This window comes from Drosophila yakuba, chromosome X (assembly GCF_016746365.2).
Source record: "Drosophila yakuba strain Tai18E2 chromosome X, Prin_Dyak_Tai18E2_2.1, whole genome shotgun sequence".
Lineage (NCBI taxonomy): Eukaryota > Metazoa > Arthropoda > Insecta > Diptera > Drosophilidae > Drosophila > Drosophila yakuba.
The window spans coordinates 2,196,971-2,217,095 of record NC_052526.2 but is presented as its reverse complement, the minus strand read 5'-3'; the positions used below and the strand labels follow the sequence as shown (position 1 = coordinate 2,217,095).

The 20,125-nt window shown below is 40.3% G+C and overlaps 3 protein-coding genes and 1 long non-coding RNA gene across 6 annotated transcripts; 2 read left to right on the top strand and 2 right to left on the bottom strand.

Moving 5' to 3' along the window:
* The first annotated feature begins 28 nt into the window (after positions 1-28).
* On the top strand, positions 29-2,078 carry LOC6524004 (myosin regulatory light chain sqh). The gene is made up of 3 exons (XM_002099840.3): positions 29-181; positions 1,032-1,565; positions 1,647-2,078. The coding sequence occupies exons 2-3, from the start codon at positions 1,146-1,148 to the stop codon at positions 1,749-1,751; spliced, it is 525 nt and encodes a 174-aa protein (XP_002099876.1). The 5' UTR covers positions 29-181; positions 1,032-1,145; the 3' UTR covers positions 1,752-2,078.
* Positions 2,079-2,436: 358 nt separating this feature from the next.
* LOC6524003 (UDP-xylose and UDP-N-acetylglucosamine transporter) lies at positions 2,437-5,308 on the bottom strand. Of its 3 annotated transcripts, none has more exons than XM_015189937.3 (3): positions 5,054-5,308; positions 4,796-4,982; positions 2,437-3,712 (listed from the first exon to the last, which is right to left on the bottom strand). In XM_015189937.3, the coding sequence occupies exon 3, from the start codon at positions 3,708-3,710 to the stop codon at positions 2,652-2,654; it is 1,059 nt and encodes a 352-aa protein (XP_015045423.1). In that variant the 5' UTR covers positions 3,711-3,712; positions 4,796-4,982; positions 5,054-5,308; the 3' UTR covers positions 2,437-2,651. The 3 variants fall into 3 exon arrangements, with proteins under 3 accessions (XP_015045423.1, XP_015045422.1, XP_015045421.1); XM_015189936.3 differs by having other exon boundaries at positions 4,796-4,930; XM_015189935.3 differs by having other exon boundaries at positions 4,796-4,930; positions 5,158-5,305.
* A 575-nt stretch (positions 5,309-5,883) lies between these two features.
* Positions 5,884-7,952, top strand: LOC6524002 (vanin-like protein 1). The gene is made up of 2 exons (XM_002099838.3): positions 5,884-5,992; positions 6,104-7,952. Exons 1-2 carry the CDS (start codon positions 5,897-5,899, stop codon positions 7,703-7,705), a joined length of 1,698 nt encoding a protein of 565 aa, XP_002099874.2. The 5' UTR covers positions 5,884-5,896; the 3' UTR covers positions 7,706-7,952.
* A 6,709-nt stretch (positions 7,953-14,661) lies between these two features.
* LOC120322003 lies at positions 14,662-16,411 on the bottom strand. Its single transcript, XR_005561743.2, has 2 exons — positions 16,280-16,411; positions 14,662-14,857 (listed from the first exon to the last, which is right to left on the bottom strand). It is a non-coding gene; the product is annotated as an uncharacterized LOC120322003 (long non-coding RNA).
* Between the last annotated feature and the right edge of the window lie 3,714 nt (positions 16,412-20,125).

Sequence of the window (20,125 nt, the reverse complement as noted above, 5' to 3'; positions counted from 1 at the left end):
ATTTGCAGTATTATTAAGCATGTTCCACGGTATTTTTATGTATATTCGAACAGCTCTTGTGTTGGTCACACTTGCCCTTCTCATCGAACCGAAATCGCTTTTATAAAAGACAAAAGTGCAGCTGGTCGAAAGTTGCATTAACGAAACTTCGAAAGTATTAAACACTCGACATTCGGCAGCTGTGAGTATGAATCAAATCAGGCGTATTCAAGCTAACATAATCGATCAAATAAACGAACTGAAGCCCCAAAGGGCGCTGCCCTTTGTGGGTGTGCGTGTGTGAGAGTGTGTGCGTATGAGTCAGCGTCGGCAGCGCGCAAAAGAAAACAATTGTTTTTGTGCTGTAAATCCATTTAAATGTCCATCCGATGGTGATAAATCAACGAAGTCGCAAACATTTGGCCCAACTTGAGTTCTCAAGTGGATTTTGGTGCCTCAACTGCTGTTTTTTCGGGCCTTTTAAGGCTTTAATTGAAATGTGCGCGGTAGTGTGCGTGAGAATGTTTTCAATGAGCCATATACGTGTGTGATGTTGTTTTTGTTAACCGCAGTTCAACAGCATTGATAAACACCCATACACATGCACGCATTGGTGGAGCGAGAGCGAAACTCCCATACGTGTCATTTTCGTTTGCGCGAGTGACTCAGAGAAGCTGCGCATGTCTGCGTGCATGAGTCGCACACAGTGGGCACCCGATAATGTGGACTTCTAACTGTAGAGGAAGCTCTTCTTTTAGACCTAAAATTGTCTCCTTTGGATATCTTTATACATAAAATGTTTACCTTCATATATTAGCTATATCTTAAAACTTGTTGGTCTTGCCAAGTAGCAATAAGATGTTCCTTCCGTTGTGATAAACATAAAAATAGTGGACTCACAATAGGGAGCGTTCACTGTATGTTGACACAGTTTGTTTGGAGAGCAATGAAAATCGGTTTCAGCGGAATTCGCTGCAATATGTCTATATATAGCCATAAATACATACCCGGCCAACAAAATGCTAATGTGAGTCGTCGTTTTTCGATTTCAGATCCACGCCGCACACACACATCACTTTAGCGCGAACCACTAGTGCAACCAGCTCCACAGGCCGGCTCCATTTAGATCCATTAACTGCAGCAGAACTACCAATCCAACAGAAACCATGTCATCCCGCAAGACCGCCGGACGTCGCGCCACCACCAAGAAGCGCGCCCAACGCGCCACCTCCAATGTGTTCGCCATGTTCGATCAGGCGCAGATCGCCGAGTTCAAGGAGGCCTTCAACATGATCGACCAGAACAGAGATGGCTTCGTCGAGAAGGAGGATCTGCACGACATGCTGGCCTCGCTGGGCAAGAACCCAACGGACGACTATCTCGATGGCATGATGAACGAGGCGCCCGGTCCCATAAACTTCACCATGTTCCTCACGCTCTTCGGCGAGCGGCTGCAGGGCACCGATCCCGAGGATGTGATCAAGAACGCCTTCGGCTGCTTCGACGAGGAGAACATGGGCGTCCTGCCCGAGGATCGCCTGAGGGAGCTGCTCACCACCATGGGTGATCGGTTCACAGACGAGGATGTAAGTTGTCTAGCTTATGATATCAAATCGGAGTTTCTCTATACAACTGCTTTCTATTCACATTCACATTCACATTCACAGGTGGACGAGATGTATCGGGAGGCGCCCATCAAGAACGGTCTGTTCGACTACCTCGAGTTCACGCGCATCCTTAAGCACGGTGCCAAGGACAAGGATGAGCAGTAAGATCGAGAGCCATCGATGCATAAGCCAGCTGCCTCTCCAAACAATCCATCATGAGTTTCGTTTTGATAATTTAATATATATATATTTTTTTTGCTCTCGCGCCTTCTGTTCTTTAAATTCCTGATATTCCTGTACTTACCTGTGCATTTAAATTAAAACAAAAGTAGACAACACAAGCGAATGTTACTGTACGATACTATAGTGTGTGATGTTGGAGCCAGATAACACGATTTCCCGAAAAACTCCTTTCATAAGTATTAACTCATTGAATATACATATATATTACCTATATACAAATACATACTTATACAAGAATGTGGCAATAAATGTTTGTTTTTCTTACACTCGTACGTGCGCACGTCCAACTCAACAGATGTCTGCGGCAATCCTTCAGCCAAAGACAACTGATCAAATAAGAGCAACTTTGGAATACCCCGCATGACAAACTAACAGCATGACGTGATAAGCTTTGGATGTGGTCGAAAATGAAAGAGAAGGTCGGTGAAACACCTTCGTTTCGGAAATTTGTCAAAAGTTTCTTGGAATCTTTGACAAGCTGACTAATGAGTTCACATCTCGACGTGCCAGTCTGCAAAAATCTTATCTTATCTCATATTTTGGATTTTATGAATTTAAAAAGGAATCAATTAAATAGTTGCCTTAAGGTTAAAAACACACAACGTTGTATATTACAAACGTTTGGACAATTATTTATTAAAAAAAACGAACATTTGAAAATCCAAAAAGACACGCATAAGCTCACTTTGCGATGGACGAGAATTAGAAACCAGACAAAGAGGCGTCTACACACTAGGCAAATTCTATGTACAAACAAGGCGCTAGGACTACAAATTAAAGGTTAATGGCCTCTGCAGCAGGAACCAACACAACCCTCGGAGATTACTCCGCCTTCTTGGCCAGCGGAGCGGTGTCGAAGTGGCTCTTCCGTGTCAACCTGGCCCGATACGCGTCCCTCACCTGGTTGATCACATTGGCGAAGAGTATTGTGCCGAAGAAGACCAGGATGGTGCCCACCCAATGATTCAGGGTAAAGGGGTTCCGGAAATAGATGATGGAGAACAGCAGCGAGACGAACTTGCGCAGGGTGACCACCAGCGTGACGGTTAGCGAGGCACATTCGGTCGTCAGGACGTAGACGGCACTGATGCACACGTACTGGGTGACCACGTTGCACAGCAGGTAGAACAGCATCAGCGGGAATTTCCACTCCAGACCAATGGCTCCCAGCAGTGGCACGGCCACTGGCTCCGATGACCATGCGATGCCAAAGTGTTGGACTATATTGCCGGCCATGATCAGAAAACCGGGCAGGGGCAGCATGTGCGTAAAGAATAACGCCTCGCTGGGATGCTTGCCGTACTTCTTGTAGATCACCTCCTGGTAGATGCCCATGTACGCGGTGACCAGCAGGGCGATGGTCAGCAAACCGATGCCCACCGACCACCAGAAGAAGTCGGAATAGGAGGTATCCACCTTGAGGCTGTGATGGGTATTATCCTTGACATCGCCGCTGGAAACAAGGGTGCATAGTATAATGCCCGCCGTGATCATGGCCACGGAGCTGTACTGTCGCAGATTATAGCGCTTTTTCAGCAGCACAATGCCCATGATCATGTTGGCCATCAGTGAACCGCTGCGGAAGATCATGTGCAGCGGCATGGGTATGTTGAAGTTAAACGCGTAGTTATTGCACACGTTCGCTCCAAAGAACAGGGCCACCAGGATGACGTAGTCCTTCAGCGCAATCTTTGGTCGCACCGTAAAGAACTTGGAGGTGAAGACCAGGCCCTCCAGTGCGATGAACAGGAACTGGGCGAAGGTGATCAGGTTACCGGCTCCCGGATCGATCTGAATGATCAGCTCCAGGAAGACCACGTTGCTGCAGCATCCGATGAACACGAACAGCATGCCCAACAGGGCCTTCAGATTCAGAGCCATATCTAAAAGTAGAAAATACGAAAGATTAGATATATTGAATAACACATATTGACTATGCTATCAGGCACCTTAGCAATCGATGTACATTGCATTCCGAGTTCAATTATGATTTTCTGAGTATTTTAACGGGGGGTTTTCATTTTTTCATTGTAACTTGCTTGTAAAACATGCCGTGCTATCGGTATTTCGAACAGGTTAATAAGTAAGTGCATACATATGTTCCCACTTGCACGTAAATTACTCAATACCTTCGCAAATCATTGTCATGATTACAAAGCAACTTCTATCGCAACTTTGATCTGATTATGTTAATGAAAATAATTTAGGACTATTGATTATTCAACCCGATTTTAAATACATTACTACTAGCTGATGAAATTACATTTCTTAATCATTATTAATTTGCAAATCAGCAAAAAAAAACCTTTAAATTTCAGTCGCATGTGCAAAGCGCACGGTGATACCAAAGAAAAGAATATATACATATGTACATATATAAATGCTTCAAAAGCAAAATACATTAGCATAAATTATTATAAAAATTTCTTAGCGCCTGTGAAGCTAATCGTTTAGCTGTCAGATTTATTACCTTTCATAGCGAATAATTATGCGAGATATAAACACGTTCCATGATATTTTTACTGATTTTTTTAATTAGCATAAAATGCTTACCAAAACTAGAACTAATCGTAAACAAAGCTATTATAATGTGGCCTTTTCGGAGGAATTGGGTACTTAAGATGACAGTTTTATTCACTTTATACCTGAGATTATGCGGTGCTAACAATTTTAATTGAGATATTAACATTCAAATATTTTAAATCTTTCTATGAAGAATTTATAGTCACCCCGAATCCTATCGAAAAGTTGGCGATACCTGATCGATTTTTTTTGATATATGTGATCGAATTCTGGTGTTTTACTGAACTCAAAGGGTGTTTCCAAGGTCGGGGTGGGTGGATTTAAACCGCTACCCGCTCAGCGTTAGTTGACAATTTGGACAATTGTCACGTTGCCGATAAGAAAGAAATACGCGCATTGCTTAAACTGAACAGAACCGACAATCGGTTATCGGTGTTACTTACCTTCGTAATGGAATATATTCTAATCCGCTGGATGAGGATGAGCGGGAAGCGGGACACCGATGGTTGTGTTGGTCCGGTTTGATGACGGATCTCTCGGATCTTTCGGATCTTTCGGATCTCTATTGTTTTGTCTCCCTGGCGGGATGTCGAGAATCAAGATTGATTATATCAGTTGCTTGGTGGCTTGCTGTATAAAACACACACACACACACACACGCACATAAGGGTATTAGAACATGAATAAGCACCAACACCAACCTGCGAATCAATTATCTCTATCTTATGCAGAGCGACCTTCACCGTTTTTCTATCTCACTCTCTCTCTCTTTCACGCTATGGGCTCTCCTTGGAATGGCGTTTACCGTTCGTTGGGCGCATTGAAACTGCGACAATTAGTTTTTGGGTAGCTCGCTAATAAGTGTTAACAACTTGATTACAATCTTATTGTTTTGTTGTAGTCGCTGCCGCGTGTTGTTGTTGTGGAACAGCTGAAGTTCGCTGGCGCAGTGTGACCAGGTTGTGGTGAATCGGAAAATGCCGTCAGTTGGAGAGCTTTAAGTTATTGGCGACAATCGAATTCGCTGGTAACAATAATCGCCAATCGAATTTGAATATAGAAATGCATAACTTCCCACTTCAATTAAAAACATTTAAATATAATACTAAACATTATTCCGAGAATATAGTATGAGAGTTATTTGCAGATAAGATTTCATAAAGAGCAGCGTGCATAAGGCACTTTAGTTTCGCCATATTTACGCAAATCATATCATATCATATGACATCATATCATAACTGCTTTGACCAAACAAATGTGACACCGCAATTAATTGCTATCTTTTATTTTAAGTGTCTTCGTTTAAGCACCACCAAACCAAGAAATCATTAACCCCTTGTTGACAAGCATATATTGTAAGCACAGATAAGAGTTATACGAATAATTGGGGCTCTTATCTACCCAAATGCATAATCTTTTTGTATCCACCATCATCATCAGTCGCCCCCATAATAAAATATGCCTATATGTAAGATAGTGGGATTTCATTCTTGTCCCTGCACTTGATTCTTGATGCGTAGTCTTCGTTTTTGGCCAAAATCTCGATGGTTTGGCAGTTGGATTTCGGCAATCGTTGCATTATGAAGTCGATTCAATTGGGTTTTCTGCTCTTGGCAGCGCTCTTCAGCAGTTCGCATCAGGTAAATGTGGATTAAGTACTTATTTCTAGAGTTATCCATGAGAATTCCAGAAATTGGTTCACCCTGTCGTATACGTAATATTTCAAAATATTATTTATATTCTCTCCATAGCTTTCCAAGCCGGAAGATCCCACCTATACGGCAGCAGTGGTGGAGCACATCGAGCCAGTGGGCAATTCCGCACGGACACGCACCACCTTAGCTTCGGAATCCTTTCAAAAGATCATCCGCGAAGTGGGTGATGTGGACATCATAGTGTTTCCCGAGCACATACTCAATAGCCAGGCAACGGCCACATTTGTGCCCCACGAGTACCAGAACATAACGCCCTGCTACCAAACGGACTACGAGCTGTTCCTCATCGAACTGTCCTGCTCGGCGAGGGCTAATGGCATATACGTGGTCATAAACGTGGTGGAGAAGGAGCTGTGCGCTAATGGAGCTGGTTCCGATACCTTCAATCCTTGTCCCTCGACTGGAGTTCGCTACTTCAACACGAATGTGGTGTTCGACCGAAGGGGCAGGATAATCTCGCGGTACAGGAAATCCCATTTGTGGCGGCACGAGTATGACTCAACATCGGTGTTGCGAACGCCGGATATATCCATATTTAGCACAGACTTTGGCGTCACCTTTGGCCACTTCATCTGCTTTGACATGCTGTTCTATGATCCGGCAGTGAAATTGCTGAGGGAGCACAACATCACGGATATCGTGTATCCCACCTACTGGTTCTCGGAACTGCCATTCCTTGGTGCCGTGCAACTGCAAGAGGGTTGGGCATTTGGCAATGATGTTAATGTCCTGGCCGCAGATGCCAGTAAGCCAGCTGGACGCACTTCCGGTTCGGGTATCTATGCAGGACGCGGTGGCCGTCTGGTGGCGGAGATATTCGAGCAGCCCACCACCAAGTTGCTGATTGCGGAGGTGCCGAAAAGGGAGCATGGCCAATTGTCGCCCACTTTCACGCCGCTGTTCACGCCGCAGTGGAAAACGCCAAGATTGACCGGCTTGGCCACCTACCGGGATAACAATGTGGATATATTCGAGAGTGAACTGTTGCCCGAGGACTTTCTGAGTTTCGAACGCCAGTTGTGCCATGGCAGCTTTTGCTGCTCGTTCGCCATCGAACGGCAGGTGAACAGCCCCGCGGAGAACGAGGTGACCAGCAGTGAGGCCAAGTCGTATCGCTATAGGATCGGCGTCTATTGGGGCAACAAGACCACCGTCATTGGAGTGGATCGCACCGAGCAGGCCACTTGTGCGCTCTTCGCCTGCACGGATGTGCGTACCGCCAGCTGTGGCTACATATTCCCGGAAAACGACGAGGTCATCAATACGCACCATTTCACAAAACTGAGCATCTCGGGCAAATTTCCAGCTGCTCCTCGTGGCCGTCGCTTGATCATGCCCAGCACCTTGAATGCCCTATTCCTGCCCGTTTCGGTGGCCGATTATGAATGGAGTGAGTCACTAGAGGCGGCGAATAATCTGGGTAAGCCCATATTGGTCGATTTGAAACTGGCAAAGTCGCAAAACGATCTGCTGACCTTTGCCATTTGGGCCAACTATTTCACCGAAATACCCAGCACCCACAATTTGGATCACATGCAGCCGATCAATGCCACCAGTTCCACGACATCCGCATCTTCGGCTATCTCGGCACTCTGGATTTTATGGGTTCTCAGCTGTCTCTGCATCATCGTATTTTAGATTACCCAACGCAGCAATTGAAATGTAATAAATCTCTGGGTCATAATACGTGGAAATACTTTGTTTCTGCCGCTTTCACTTTCTGCTTTTCTTTGCTTTCTGCTTTTTTCCCTTTACTTTTTGCTTATCTGAGGACCAATATAAATGAAAAACAAACAAATTGTATATAATTTTTATTGAAATATATCCCGCTTGCATTATGGCCCTCATAAGGTCAAAATCCCCCAATAAACCAGTGTCACAAAAAGTTTTGTTGAATTTGTTTAAAGTTGTAGTTTCAAATTGAAAGCTGGCTGCTATTTTCAGAGAAGCTTAATGGGGGGAAACCTAAAGCCAGAGGAAAAGCATCGAGGTAAAAGGCATTTTCCAAGAACAAATAATGAACTAATGCAGACTTTGCAGATGCAAATTTCCCAGAATTTTGACAGCAGCTCCAATCCAGCAGATCGAATGCAATTCCTGCGAACTGGCCGTTACATTCTCTACCGTTCGTGGGTCTCCATTTGGAGTCGGGTATTATTTGAATGAAGGCAGCATTCCACCGCCCACCGCACCCCGCCCATCGCCCACCCGCCCTTTTTGGCGGCCAAGCTGCCGACGTGCGACCTTGTGGAGATTTGCTTCCAGCGCAGGCGCTTCAAGGACCTCTGCCAGCGTTGTTTGCATTTCCAACAGGTAGCGACGTCGACGTCGCCGTCGAAGTCCATGCAACAGTGGCCGCCGTTTATAATGAGCCAAGGCCGATGATGAGGGGAGAGGGCGGGCAGGGGGGGCGCCACCCAGTGGGCGGCGGGTGGAAATCCTCATCTGCCAAAACACACTCACACTCACACACTCACGCATCAATGTAGCATCTTCAATGACAACGACGACGACTTCTCCGCGGGAGAATCCTGCTGGACAGGATTCACGCTGTGACTTTCCGTGCGATTTAACATCATTTGCTTGCTTGCTGCCACGCCGTCACCTGCCACGCCTCCCCAACTTCCGCCCACCGTCAAAGAAGAAGAAAACAACAACAACAAAACAGCCCAAAAAGTAAGTACAAACTAGTGTGCCTAAGAAAAGTGAAATAAAGTGCCGAAAAAGAGTTTCAAGTTTGCCTGATTTTAAACAAGTATAGGCACTCAAAGTACATTTGTTATTTTATTAACTTATTAAATGTTATTTATATTTATCTAGCAATTTTCTTCGATTTCATCTTTATTTTCGTGTTTCATCTAGCAATTTTCCTTGACTTCATCTTAATTTTCGTGTTTTTGGTGCAGAGTTTGGGGGCATAAGCTGTTTGCAATAGAGTTATAGCCAACACGCCCCCTTTTCCCCCTTCACTCCCCGCTGTGTAATTCCCTCCATTTATTTGAAGCCCCTCTTACCATTATTTTTTCATTACTTCCCTCCACCCCCTTCCATCTACCGCCATTCAATTCGATTCCCAGGCCTTGGTAAACACTTTTTTTTTTAGCACAAAAATCAAAAACTTTGAGCTCTCTCCGCTTTTTAGGGGCTCTATAGGGACACCACGGGTGGTTTTAGGGTGGCTCAGAGTTGTTCGGGGTGCTGCTGGTGTTGCTACTGTTGCTGCTGTGGCACCTGCCACTTGAAAATTCCACACGGCTTCTGTTACATTTTGATTTATTTGTTGAAATTTATTGTTAAAGTGAATGGAGGCGCAAAGTTGCCAGCGCAAGGAGGGGGGCTGTGGTGGGGGGTTGCTGATGAATGGGGAGTTTGAGTGGGTGGCTGGGTGGCGCTTATGTATAACAGGTGGTGAAGTGTAGGTGAAGGCCGCCGTCGCACCCATAAAATATCTGGCCGTACTGGCTTCTCTCTACTACTTTCCTTGCCTTTCGTTTTTTTTTTCAACTTCGACCTGTCGAGAGGCGGCAACGAGGAAGGATTCTCAATCAGAATCAGTTCCAGTCATTGAGACGCACACACACACACACACACGCAGAGAAGGTCGCCGCATTAGCAACTAACCGCATTCGGAACTGGGTACCAATTCGATTACCATTCTCCTGGCCACACAGTGCAAAAAAAGGGGGAAAAAACATACAAACGCGAATTCTTCAGCAATGCTGAATGTGTATATTATGCATAAGAAGTTAGCAAGCATTTTCCTTTGCTATGTTTCTACAAATGTATGTGCATTTCTAGACACGCGAATTCTTTAGTTACGCGTGGTTTTCCATTTTCAATTTTCATTTATTGTTTTAGTTTCGGTTTAAGTTATCAAATAACAACCTGGTTTTCTTCTGTGCAGTTACCTTTTCGCCACCTTCGGTGCCACGCCACGCCAGTGCTACAGTCACTTCCCTGAGGTCTCAGGCAGAACTGATTGAATTGAATATCAGTTTTCAGCTGGCACAGCTCCCCAGATTGCCACGCCCCCACAAGTTGCGCCCTTGCCGTTCTGCTGTGCCATTTGAATTTGAATGGAAATGATTTCACTTGATTTTCATATTTTTATTATGTTCCCGCCGGGCTCACCTGGCACACAAACATGTATGTACATATGTATACAAACACACATCCGGACTGGAGTCACGCCCCATCTCACTCGCTCGTTGTGCTCGCCCTCTCCCTTTCGCACACAGCCAAACGCCCATTTTGACTTTATTAAAATGTATTGTAAACACGATTGTGAGGGGTGTGAAGGTGGTGGTGGAAGGGGAGGGGGAGGTGGAAAGTATCTTGCCATATTTACCAGACTTAGCTGGCCACAACTTTTGGTTTTCGGCCGCTGCCAGAATGCAATCCTCTAATTGTCTGCCGATTTGGCCAAACATTTGCGGCTTTAAGCGGGCAAGCAATCCGGATAACATCACAGATTGCAACTAAACTAGCTAATATTCCCAAACGAGAGTATACGGGTACATAAAGCGAATGCAAATGTTTAACAACTACGTTTTCGAATGCATAAAGTGAATCATTTTATAATTAATATATGTATATAACTTCAGCGACTTAACCAGCAAACTGCCGCCGCATTCAGCGAACTTCCTTTGTAGTGGCCCATTGCCATCGATTTGAGAGACCCAATTTTTTTGGCCACTTGTCCACGCAGCCGGAAACTCAGCCAGTCTGCTCAGGTATATACATATATATGTATATATATATAAAATATATATGTATATACGTGCATGCAGATGTATTATTTAGCAGGAGTAGGGAAAACCGGGGCCGAAACCAAAATAAAAATAAGAAAGAATATGATTACGTATACGCAACGTGGAACTTCTTTAACTTCAAATGCGAGAGAGTGTGAGTGCGCTAGTGAGCATTGTGATTGTGTGAGTGTCTCTGTGTGTGTGTGTGTGTGTGCCTGGTCATTACGCACGTAGCATTTGTATGAATGGAAAAGCCAACCAGCCCATCCACTCAACAGCCCACTCCATTCGCCTTGCCGCATCGCTGAGCACATAAAAATAAATCAAGTTTTTCTTCATTTCCTTTGCTGTTCGTCGACTTTTCCGCCCCTCGGATTTCCACCACCCCCCGCTCCAACGACTTCTTTCATTTGTTTGTGCGCCAGGCATATGGCTTTTCCTTTTTTTTTTTTAAGATTTTAACTTTATGTGGCATACTTACGGAGGCGAAACGCCCAGGTGGAGAAGCTAACGATGCCGCTGACCGCGTGCGTCCTTAACGCGTTTTTTATGCTAAAAACCGAAATGAAGTCAAACGCAGACGGGCAATTGCGAAACCAGGTAACTGCTAACTGGTAACTGGTAACAGGTTACAAAGCCCGCAGGACAAAACGGAGGACAATCACACGGGGCAAGCTAATATCTAAAAAATAATAATAAAATGCCACGGGAAGCAGCCGCAGACGAGCGTTCAACAGCAACAGGCTTTCTAACCACAAGTGGTTACACCATCGACAAAAAAATGCCAGTAACTGAAAACTAGTAGATACACGCAAAAAAATAGATTTAATTGATTAAATATGTATGGATTTTAATATGTATGCGATACATTTTTAAATAAACACGTAGCAACTACATTTAAGCCAGCACTTTAAAGTCTTATTTAGAAAATGAAATTTCTCGTTGCACTACACAAAAGGGCTTCTGTCTTTTGTTGTTTAATTGCAGCTATCATTTTTTATATAGAAATATAGAGATTAAAGAGCACAAATGTCCCTGTTTTCATGCAGTGTAGACAAATGAAACATAAAAAACAGCGTCCAAAACAAACAGTTAAAAAACGCGTAAAACGACCACAACGATGCCAATAAAAGTATTTATACAACCGCACCGCCAACAGACAACAAGAGCTCAATTAATTTATATAAAAACCACAAAAAAACGGCGACATATTAACCATAACCAGCTGCAACAGGCAAAAGTGTGGAAAAAATGTAAGGCCATCAGAAGTATGGCAATAAAAAATATATAGAAAGTTATGAAAGCTTTGGTGTATAAATCAGAGTTAGTAGCAAAGTAAAGTAGATTCAGAAAATCCAGCAAATAAGTTTTGATAAAATGGAAATATACAATGTCGCCATGGTAAATTAAGCAACAATGTCACTCAATAGCAAAGAAAAAGCGAAAAATCAAAGAGCAGAAATTAGAAAGCAAAATACTCGATTTGCTAGCCGCAATTTTCAAGGAAACTCGAGTCGGAAAACGCGCCATGAAATGTGCGAATTATATGCAAGATTATTAAAGTTAAACGTACATTTTTGTTGCGTTCATCAAATGTGTGGAAATTGAAATTGAAAAGCATTTTATTGGCAAGGCCATCCACGTTCCCCGATTTCCACATGGACCATGGAATCAACAACATGGAATCACCTTTTTGAATGTGTGGCTATAATTTTCTGCATTTTCAACACGTCAACGCTACGTGTTGATGATGCTAACAATTTTCCATTTCCATTGCAGCAACGAATGAAAGGGAAAGCGCGGGTGGAAGGAAATTCATTCAAACTGCGGGGGAATCCAGCGCCATATAATAATGCCATTGCCAGAACTTACACACGATTGCACTGCGAGCGTTTATATTTCATTTCCTGTTGCATTTTATTGCTGACTCCATTATTGAGGGGCAAGCGGGACAAAGGGGGCTCAAAGGGCGGAAAGGATGGCCAGGATGGGCAGAATGGCCAGAATGGGCAGGATCTAATCGGGTTATGCCACTGGATGACTGGGTGCATCGTGACTGCGGAAGCCAGGGATTAGGTATATATTCCATGTCACCTAACGTCGATATGCTTTCAAGGCAATAAATAACGTAGAACTTGATTGGATTTCAAGAGTTTTGGCATTTAATATACTGACATATTTGGCATGAACTTTAGTTTCAACGGCAAGACGAAGCAGAAACCGCGCTTAAGTAGCTCACAAAAATATATGAATGTATTCAATATATTCTTAAACGAATGATGCATTTCATTGCCTACTTTCAGGCACTTTACCTATACATACGTAGGTTGTGTAAAACACACATTTATGGTAATGCTAGTAAATGCTCTATACAAATATCCGTAAGTATGGAGTATTTTTAGAGACCTCCAGTCGATTGAGCCATCGATTTGAACTGTCTGTTATTACTTTATTGTTCTATATTTATGCACATGCACTGGCTGAAGTGTCCTTCGAACTTCGCAAACACACACACAAACGCATTGAGGCGGATAAATTTACACACAGATACAGGCACAATGCAGCGACGTCCTTGCTCCTTGATGGCATTGAATACCGCCCACCGCCCACAATCCAGCGACCGCCCAAAAAGCAACCCACATTATTTTCATATTAGTTTTGAAAAGCGCATTATGTGCTCTTGGCCCCCGTTTCGCATTAAGTCCGCGTTTTTATCCTCTTTCTTTTCGGCATGTGTAATGGCTCGCATTATTATCCTCATTTCGGTGTCCTGTGGCCGCCATCAAAATGGAAATATGCAAATGGCCACGCGGCGCCCAACTACTGAATTCGTTGATACAACTGCGGATACAGATACTGTGAAATTTGCCCGCTAATCGCTAATCGCTGGCGGTAAAAACCTCGCGCAGACACATTTCGAGGACGCTGGCCAAGGATCAAGGACCAAGGAATAGGAAAGTGTTAATGAGTTAATTTCGCTATTAACTGAGTTAGCTTGAACAGAAAAGGCTGGCCTGAAAATTTGCACAATACATTGTTCCCATTTTTAGGGAACTCCTGAGCTGATGAAAGTTGTGTCATCAGGACTTCAGATCCTGCGACACACTCCATTGCACAGGCCATTTCTTGATGGGCAAAAAAGCAAAACAATCACAGAATGTTATCCTATACGAGTATAAGTAATTTCAGTGCTTTAGCCATTGGGCCAAATCAAGCGTAAACTGTCCGATAAAACGATAAACAAAACAATTAATTGCATTGTGAGCATGTCCGTGTCCATATATGTACATGTCCTGTTTCAGGACCCTTTTTAATGACTATTTACGCACACGACTTGCCTTTCGGCATCATACGATTTATTATGATTGGGGCAAGGAATTTGGTTTTTAGGATCGGGATCCACCACTGCCTGGGTCACTGACTTCTCCTTTGGGGATGCAAATGTGTGTCCCGCTCGGCCAGAAAACGGAAACTGCTCGAAAAGTATGCCATAAATAAGAACGAGGGCCGAGTGCACAGCATATTTGGCTCCTGAATTGTTCCACCGAGAAGTGCGCAATATACATGTACATAAATATATATATGTATATATATATATGGCGGCGAGCAAACGAAATATTTAATAACACTGTGGCATGCCCCAACAAAAAATTCGTCCTTCAAGCAATTCCCGAACCAGAAAATTCCCGCTTTTTATTCGTTTGAAGCACAGAAATCTCGCCAAATCACGGCAAAACACTGCAGGTACACAAAATGCCATCGATTAATTCCCCAAATAAGTTTCTTCATTGCAAACTTTGCAATTGACTTTCGTCGTCTTGATATATAACCAATTAAAAATTGTTTTGATTGTAAAAGTTTAGCCGCGTTGACTTTTTTTATTTATTAATATTTATTAAGTGAAGAATCCGTACATCATAATATTCTTAAGATATACCAAACACTATGTACAAATTAGTATTAGTGAATAGTTTTTACTGCTGTTCAATTGTCTTGGTTATTTATAATTCAATTTGGCTGCAATTCCACAAATCTGGATCTGGAATCATAGAAAACTTAATTTAAAAAAAACTTAATCTTAAAAATTTTAATCTTATAAAATCTTAATCATGTAGAACTTAATCAAAGAAATATTAGTTATAGAAAACTTAATCATAGGAACCTTAATCATAGAAAACTTAGTTATAGAAAATTTAATCATAGGTAACTTAATCTGATAAAATCTTAATCTTATAAAACTTAATCATAGAAAACTTATTTTTAGAAAATAAAAAGATATATAAGTAAGAAGTAAGAGATATTCATATAAATATATCTGCCTATAATATAAATATAGTTGCCTATAATATTAATATAGTTGCCTATAATATAAATAAGTAGTCTGCATAATCACTTATACCTGAGTTCACCACTAGTCTTAACCTAATAATAACTTAATCATATAAAATATGTTTCGAGAATAAATAGGTAGATAAGTAAGATGTCAGAGATATTATAGCCTATAATATAAATATAATAGCCTATAATATAAATATAATAGCCTATAATATAAATATAATAGCCTATAATATAAATATAATAGCCTATAATATAAATATAATAGCCTATAATATAAATATAATAGCCTATAATATAAATATAATAGCCTATAATATAAATATAATAGCCTATAATATAAATAAGCAGCCTGCATATTCACTTATACCTGAATATACCCACTGTCTTAACCTAATCATATAATAACTTAATTATATAAAATATGTTTCGAGAATAAATAGGTAAATAAGTAAGATGTAAGAGATATTATAGCCTGTAATATAAGTAAGTAGCCTGCATATTCACTTATACCATTGTCTTAACCTAATCATATAATAATAACTTAATAATATAAAATAACTTAATAAAATCGTAGCAAATTAATAAAATATGTTTCGAGAATAGATATGATAAATATAATATAATAATATAATAATATAATAATATAATAATATAATAATATAATAATATAATAATATAATAATATAATAATATAATAATATAATAATATAATAATATAATAATATAATAATATAATAATATAATAATATAATAATATAATAATATAATAATATAATAATATAATAATATAATAATATAATAATATAATAATATAATAATATAATAATATAATAATATAATAATATAATAATATAATAATATAATAATATAATAATATAATAATATAATAATATAATAATATAATAATATAATAATATAATAATATAATAATATAATAATATAATAATATAATAATATAATAATATAATAATATAATAATATAATAATATAATAATATAATAATATAATAATATAATAATATAATAATATAATAATATAATAATATAATAATATAATAATATAATAATATAATAATATAATAATATAATAATATAATAATTTACCTCCGAAGCGTGGAACATACCTGGTCAGGTCCATGGTGCACTGCATCCAGATAGACGACGGGATGTCCACATGGTCTCTGGAACCACTATCACACACACAAACACACATACTACCATTTTTACTATCACATCTTAGCTTCCGGTCAACTGATCTATCAACTGTCAGAGCGGCTATCCCATGAGGATTGAGTCAGAACTGATTGGGAATTATAAGTATTGGTGGACGAAATTTTTTTTACAATCCATTAATTATGTAAATTAGGTAAATTACAATGTATACAATATAAATTTTGATATGTTTAATGTTTTGCGTTGAATGTTACCTATGTTTCAATGTTGCAAATTCATTGTTGCACGTTTAATGTTGCAAATTCAATGTTGCAAGTTCAATGTTGCAAATTCAATTTTTGCTAATTATATGTTGCAAATTCAATGTTGCAAATTCAATGTTGCAAATTCAATGTTGCAAATTCAATATTGAAAATTTAATGTTTCATATTCAATGTTACTTGTTAAATAAGTAATTTTTTAATTTAACTTTTACATATTTACTTAAAAAAACTACAAGTCCATGGAAAAATAAGGAAAATAAAAACGAAGCTTGCAAATTGAATCAAGAAGTGACACAATCGACAAGGATACTGCCGCTGATACTTCCGGCCAAAAAAAAATGAAAGAAAGAAAATAAAATGGCATAACCTCAGCTAGTCTGTGTGGGAAAAGATTTTTCCACACTGTTGTGCGCCGATATTCCCCCAGATTTTCCGCTCTCACTTTCCACCTTTCCACACCCTCTTCCCGCCCGCAGCCACCCACGTATTGCCTATAACAAGCCGCCAATTACGATAGAAATCTAGAGAATGTGCAAAATCGAGCAAAAAATTTGCGACTATAAGGCGAAAACAAATTTACATGCAAATCCATTATAGCCATGGCAAGGACACGCCAGGAGCCAAAATGGCGACACGCTTCGTGTCTGTGTGACTGCTAGTGTGTGTTTCTCTGCTTGTGTGTGTTTCTGTGTGTGTATTTCAGCCAACAAATTATCTCAATTTAGCATAATATTTACCGAACTGCATTGAACCTTTGCCAGACGACAGGAGATGCAGCAAAAGAAGGTGGTTGGCAAAGAAAAGGGAAAAACCGGTGAAAAGCGGTGAAAGCGGAAAAGCTGGGCCAAGAATAGTGGGTGCATTTGGGGGGGATTCCCCTAGAATATTGCCAATTAGAGCTGAACGGGCCTCGTGATTGTAATTACGAGCTTATAATGTGCAATTGGCCACGAAAGTGGCTTAAACAAATGCTACCAAGAGATTTATGCGGCAAATGTAAATGTTTAGATATAAAGTTTATATTTAAAGTGGGTAAAGATTTCAATTTTTTGAATTTTTTATTTAAAGAGTGCTACTTAGTCGCTATTTCAACTATTTTGAAAACAAAGGTGTACAAAATTCCATAATAAATAGGACTAAAAATTCAATGTAGCCATGTCGTTCATTCTTATTGAAAAACATCAATTAACATGTGATTGGGCAAATGTATCAAACGTTCTTTAATTAAATGAAATTTTAAAATTGTATAAATTGCTGGCCATCCATGATGAACTGCAAATTGAACTTAAAATGTGAATTTTATTGAAATGGAAACAAATATTTCTGCCTTTAATTAAATGAAGCAAAGTTTTCTCAATGGCAAATATTTATATACGTATTTTTTATTTAATCAAATGACAGATTTCAATCGTGTAGGTCAAATGCATTTCGCTGTTCATAATTGAATTCACTTTGCTGCCATTGAATGAAACATCTAGTGATTTACTGTCCAAATTCGCATTAAATTCGTATTTAATAAAGTGGTTTTCGTGTTCGTGTTCGGATTTGTGTCACGACCGCAGCATCGAGGTTTTGAGAAATGTCGCGGCTTTGGCGCCGTTTCATGAGCTAAGAAATTGAATTTCAAGTCCTTGTCGTCCTTGTCGTCCTGCCACTAACTTATGGCTGGCCTTTCCCCCATTTTCCCCTGCCTGATTTCCCCTGGCTGATTCACCTGGCTGTCTCGGGCATCCATGTTCATGCATGGCGCTCTGACATTCCATTCCATTCCATACAATTCCAAGCCATTCAATTCGATGCCACCAAGGCAGCCTGCGCTCCACCATTCGATATCAGTCAAACTAATGGCGCTTGATTCTGTCTATTGAAAAGTCCCATTGCTGTCTTGCCTTCGGTGGAAAATTTTCGGTGCTCTGCATCGGTGGCAAATTGCAAACTTTCCATCTGCCTCGCTGCATTTCGCTGACATTGAAAAAGGTGCACAAGACGCAGCAAGCTGAAATGGGGGGAAAAAATGTCTTAAGTCTTTTGAAAGGCAGTCTGAAAGTATAGTTGAATTTGACTTTCCTTTAATTTATACAGGCTAGCGTACGAATTATTTACACAGCATATCTCTCACACACTTTAGCACTTAAGTTTTCAGAGGTTTTTGATTTCTATGTTGCCATCCAGATTGCAATTGCAAATCGAGGAAATTGTGGCACACTTTTGCGATCTTGCCAAATTGCTAAACCAATTAGGCAGCAGCCCAATCGATTTGGGTGCCTTCAATTATCACAAATCGAATACCGATTTACAAACGAATCCTAATTCGGCAAATAGAATATATTGCTGGCTGCCCAAAGGTGTTGTCCTGCCAAAAGGATTCACTTTCAATTGAAGTCCTTCTCTTTTGCCCTGTTTTTTCCGTTTTCCCCCCATTTTTTTTAGATTTTGTTTTACGTACGACTTTCTCCCCCAGAGCTTTTTCAATTTACTAACGGAAATCCAGGCAGTAAAGCGCATTCAATCAACTGCTCCTAACTTTGTTGTGAGCTGGACTTGGTCGATGGTCGTGGCTCGGAGGCTGGGAGGCATTAAATTTATATGTCAATAAATCTCGAGGAGCAAAAGCCAAACGGCAAGTCATTGGCTTTGGCGGATATGTGCGAGCAGTGCAGCCAGACATTTGCTCGGCTGGCAAAACTTATTAGCCATCGCGTTTAAGGCCATTAAACCAAGCCAGGTGGCGTGGGGTCGTGCCACATACATGGCCATAAATCAGAGGGCCGACATGGCCAACTCTGGCTCAATGGTTTGGCATGAGGCAGTTTAGTGGTCCAGTGACAGTTTGCCGATACAAAGGATTAACATAGCAGCTCAATTACACGGCACTACTGCCTCAAGTTGACAGATTCTTAAAGAGACTCTTGCTAGATTTGATTGGGTGGCTGCAGCTTTGCGTTCCATGAAAAAATGAATTTTATTAAAAAACTTGTATTTTTTGGTAATTTGTGGAAGGATTATGATTACGGATTATGGCTAAAAATGGTCACAAATCCGAAAGAATAACTGTTTTGAGCAGCTAGCTACCAATGCTAACCATTCCAATGTCTTATAAGACGGATTTGGGAAATTAAATTTTTGTCCAAATTTTCGCATTTTTTTTTTTTATTTGCAAAAAATTTGAAAAAAAAATAGATTTTTTTTTGAAAACACAGTTCGATTGAAAATTTAATTACGAACTCAACGAGGTATTGCATTCCATATTTGGACCAATATTTCGAATGCTGTGATAAAAATACTAATAATTTTTTACGCAAAAAAACAGAAAAACGATTTTTGGCAAAAATGCAATATTTACGATTGGTATTTTCGGCATAACTTGGCTAAAAATGGTCAGAAAGCGAAAATAATTACAGTTTTGTGCTCCTAGTTACCAATACTAACCAACCAAATCACTTTTTGACCGACTTGGTTAAAATAATTTTTGGCCAAATTTTCGCATTTTTTGTAAGGGGTAACATCATCCAAAATTGCAAAAAATGAGAAAAA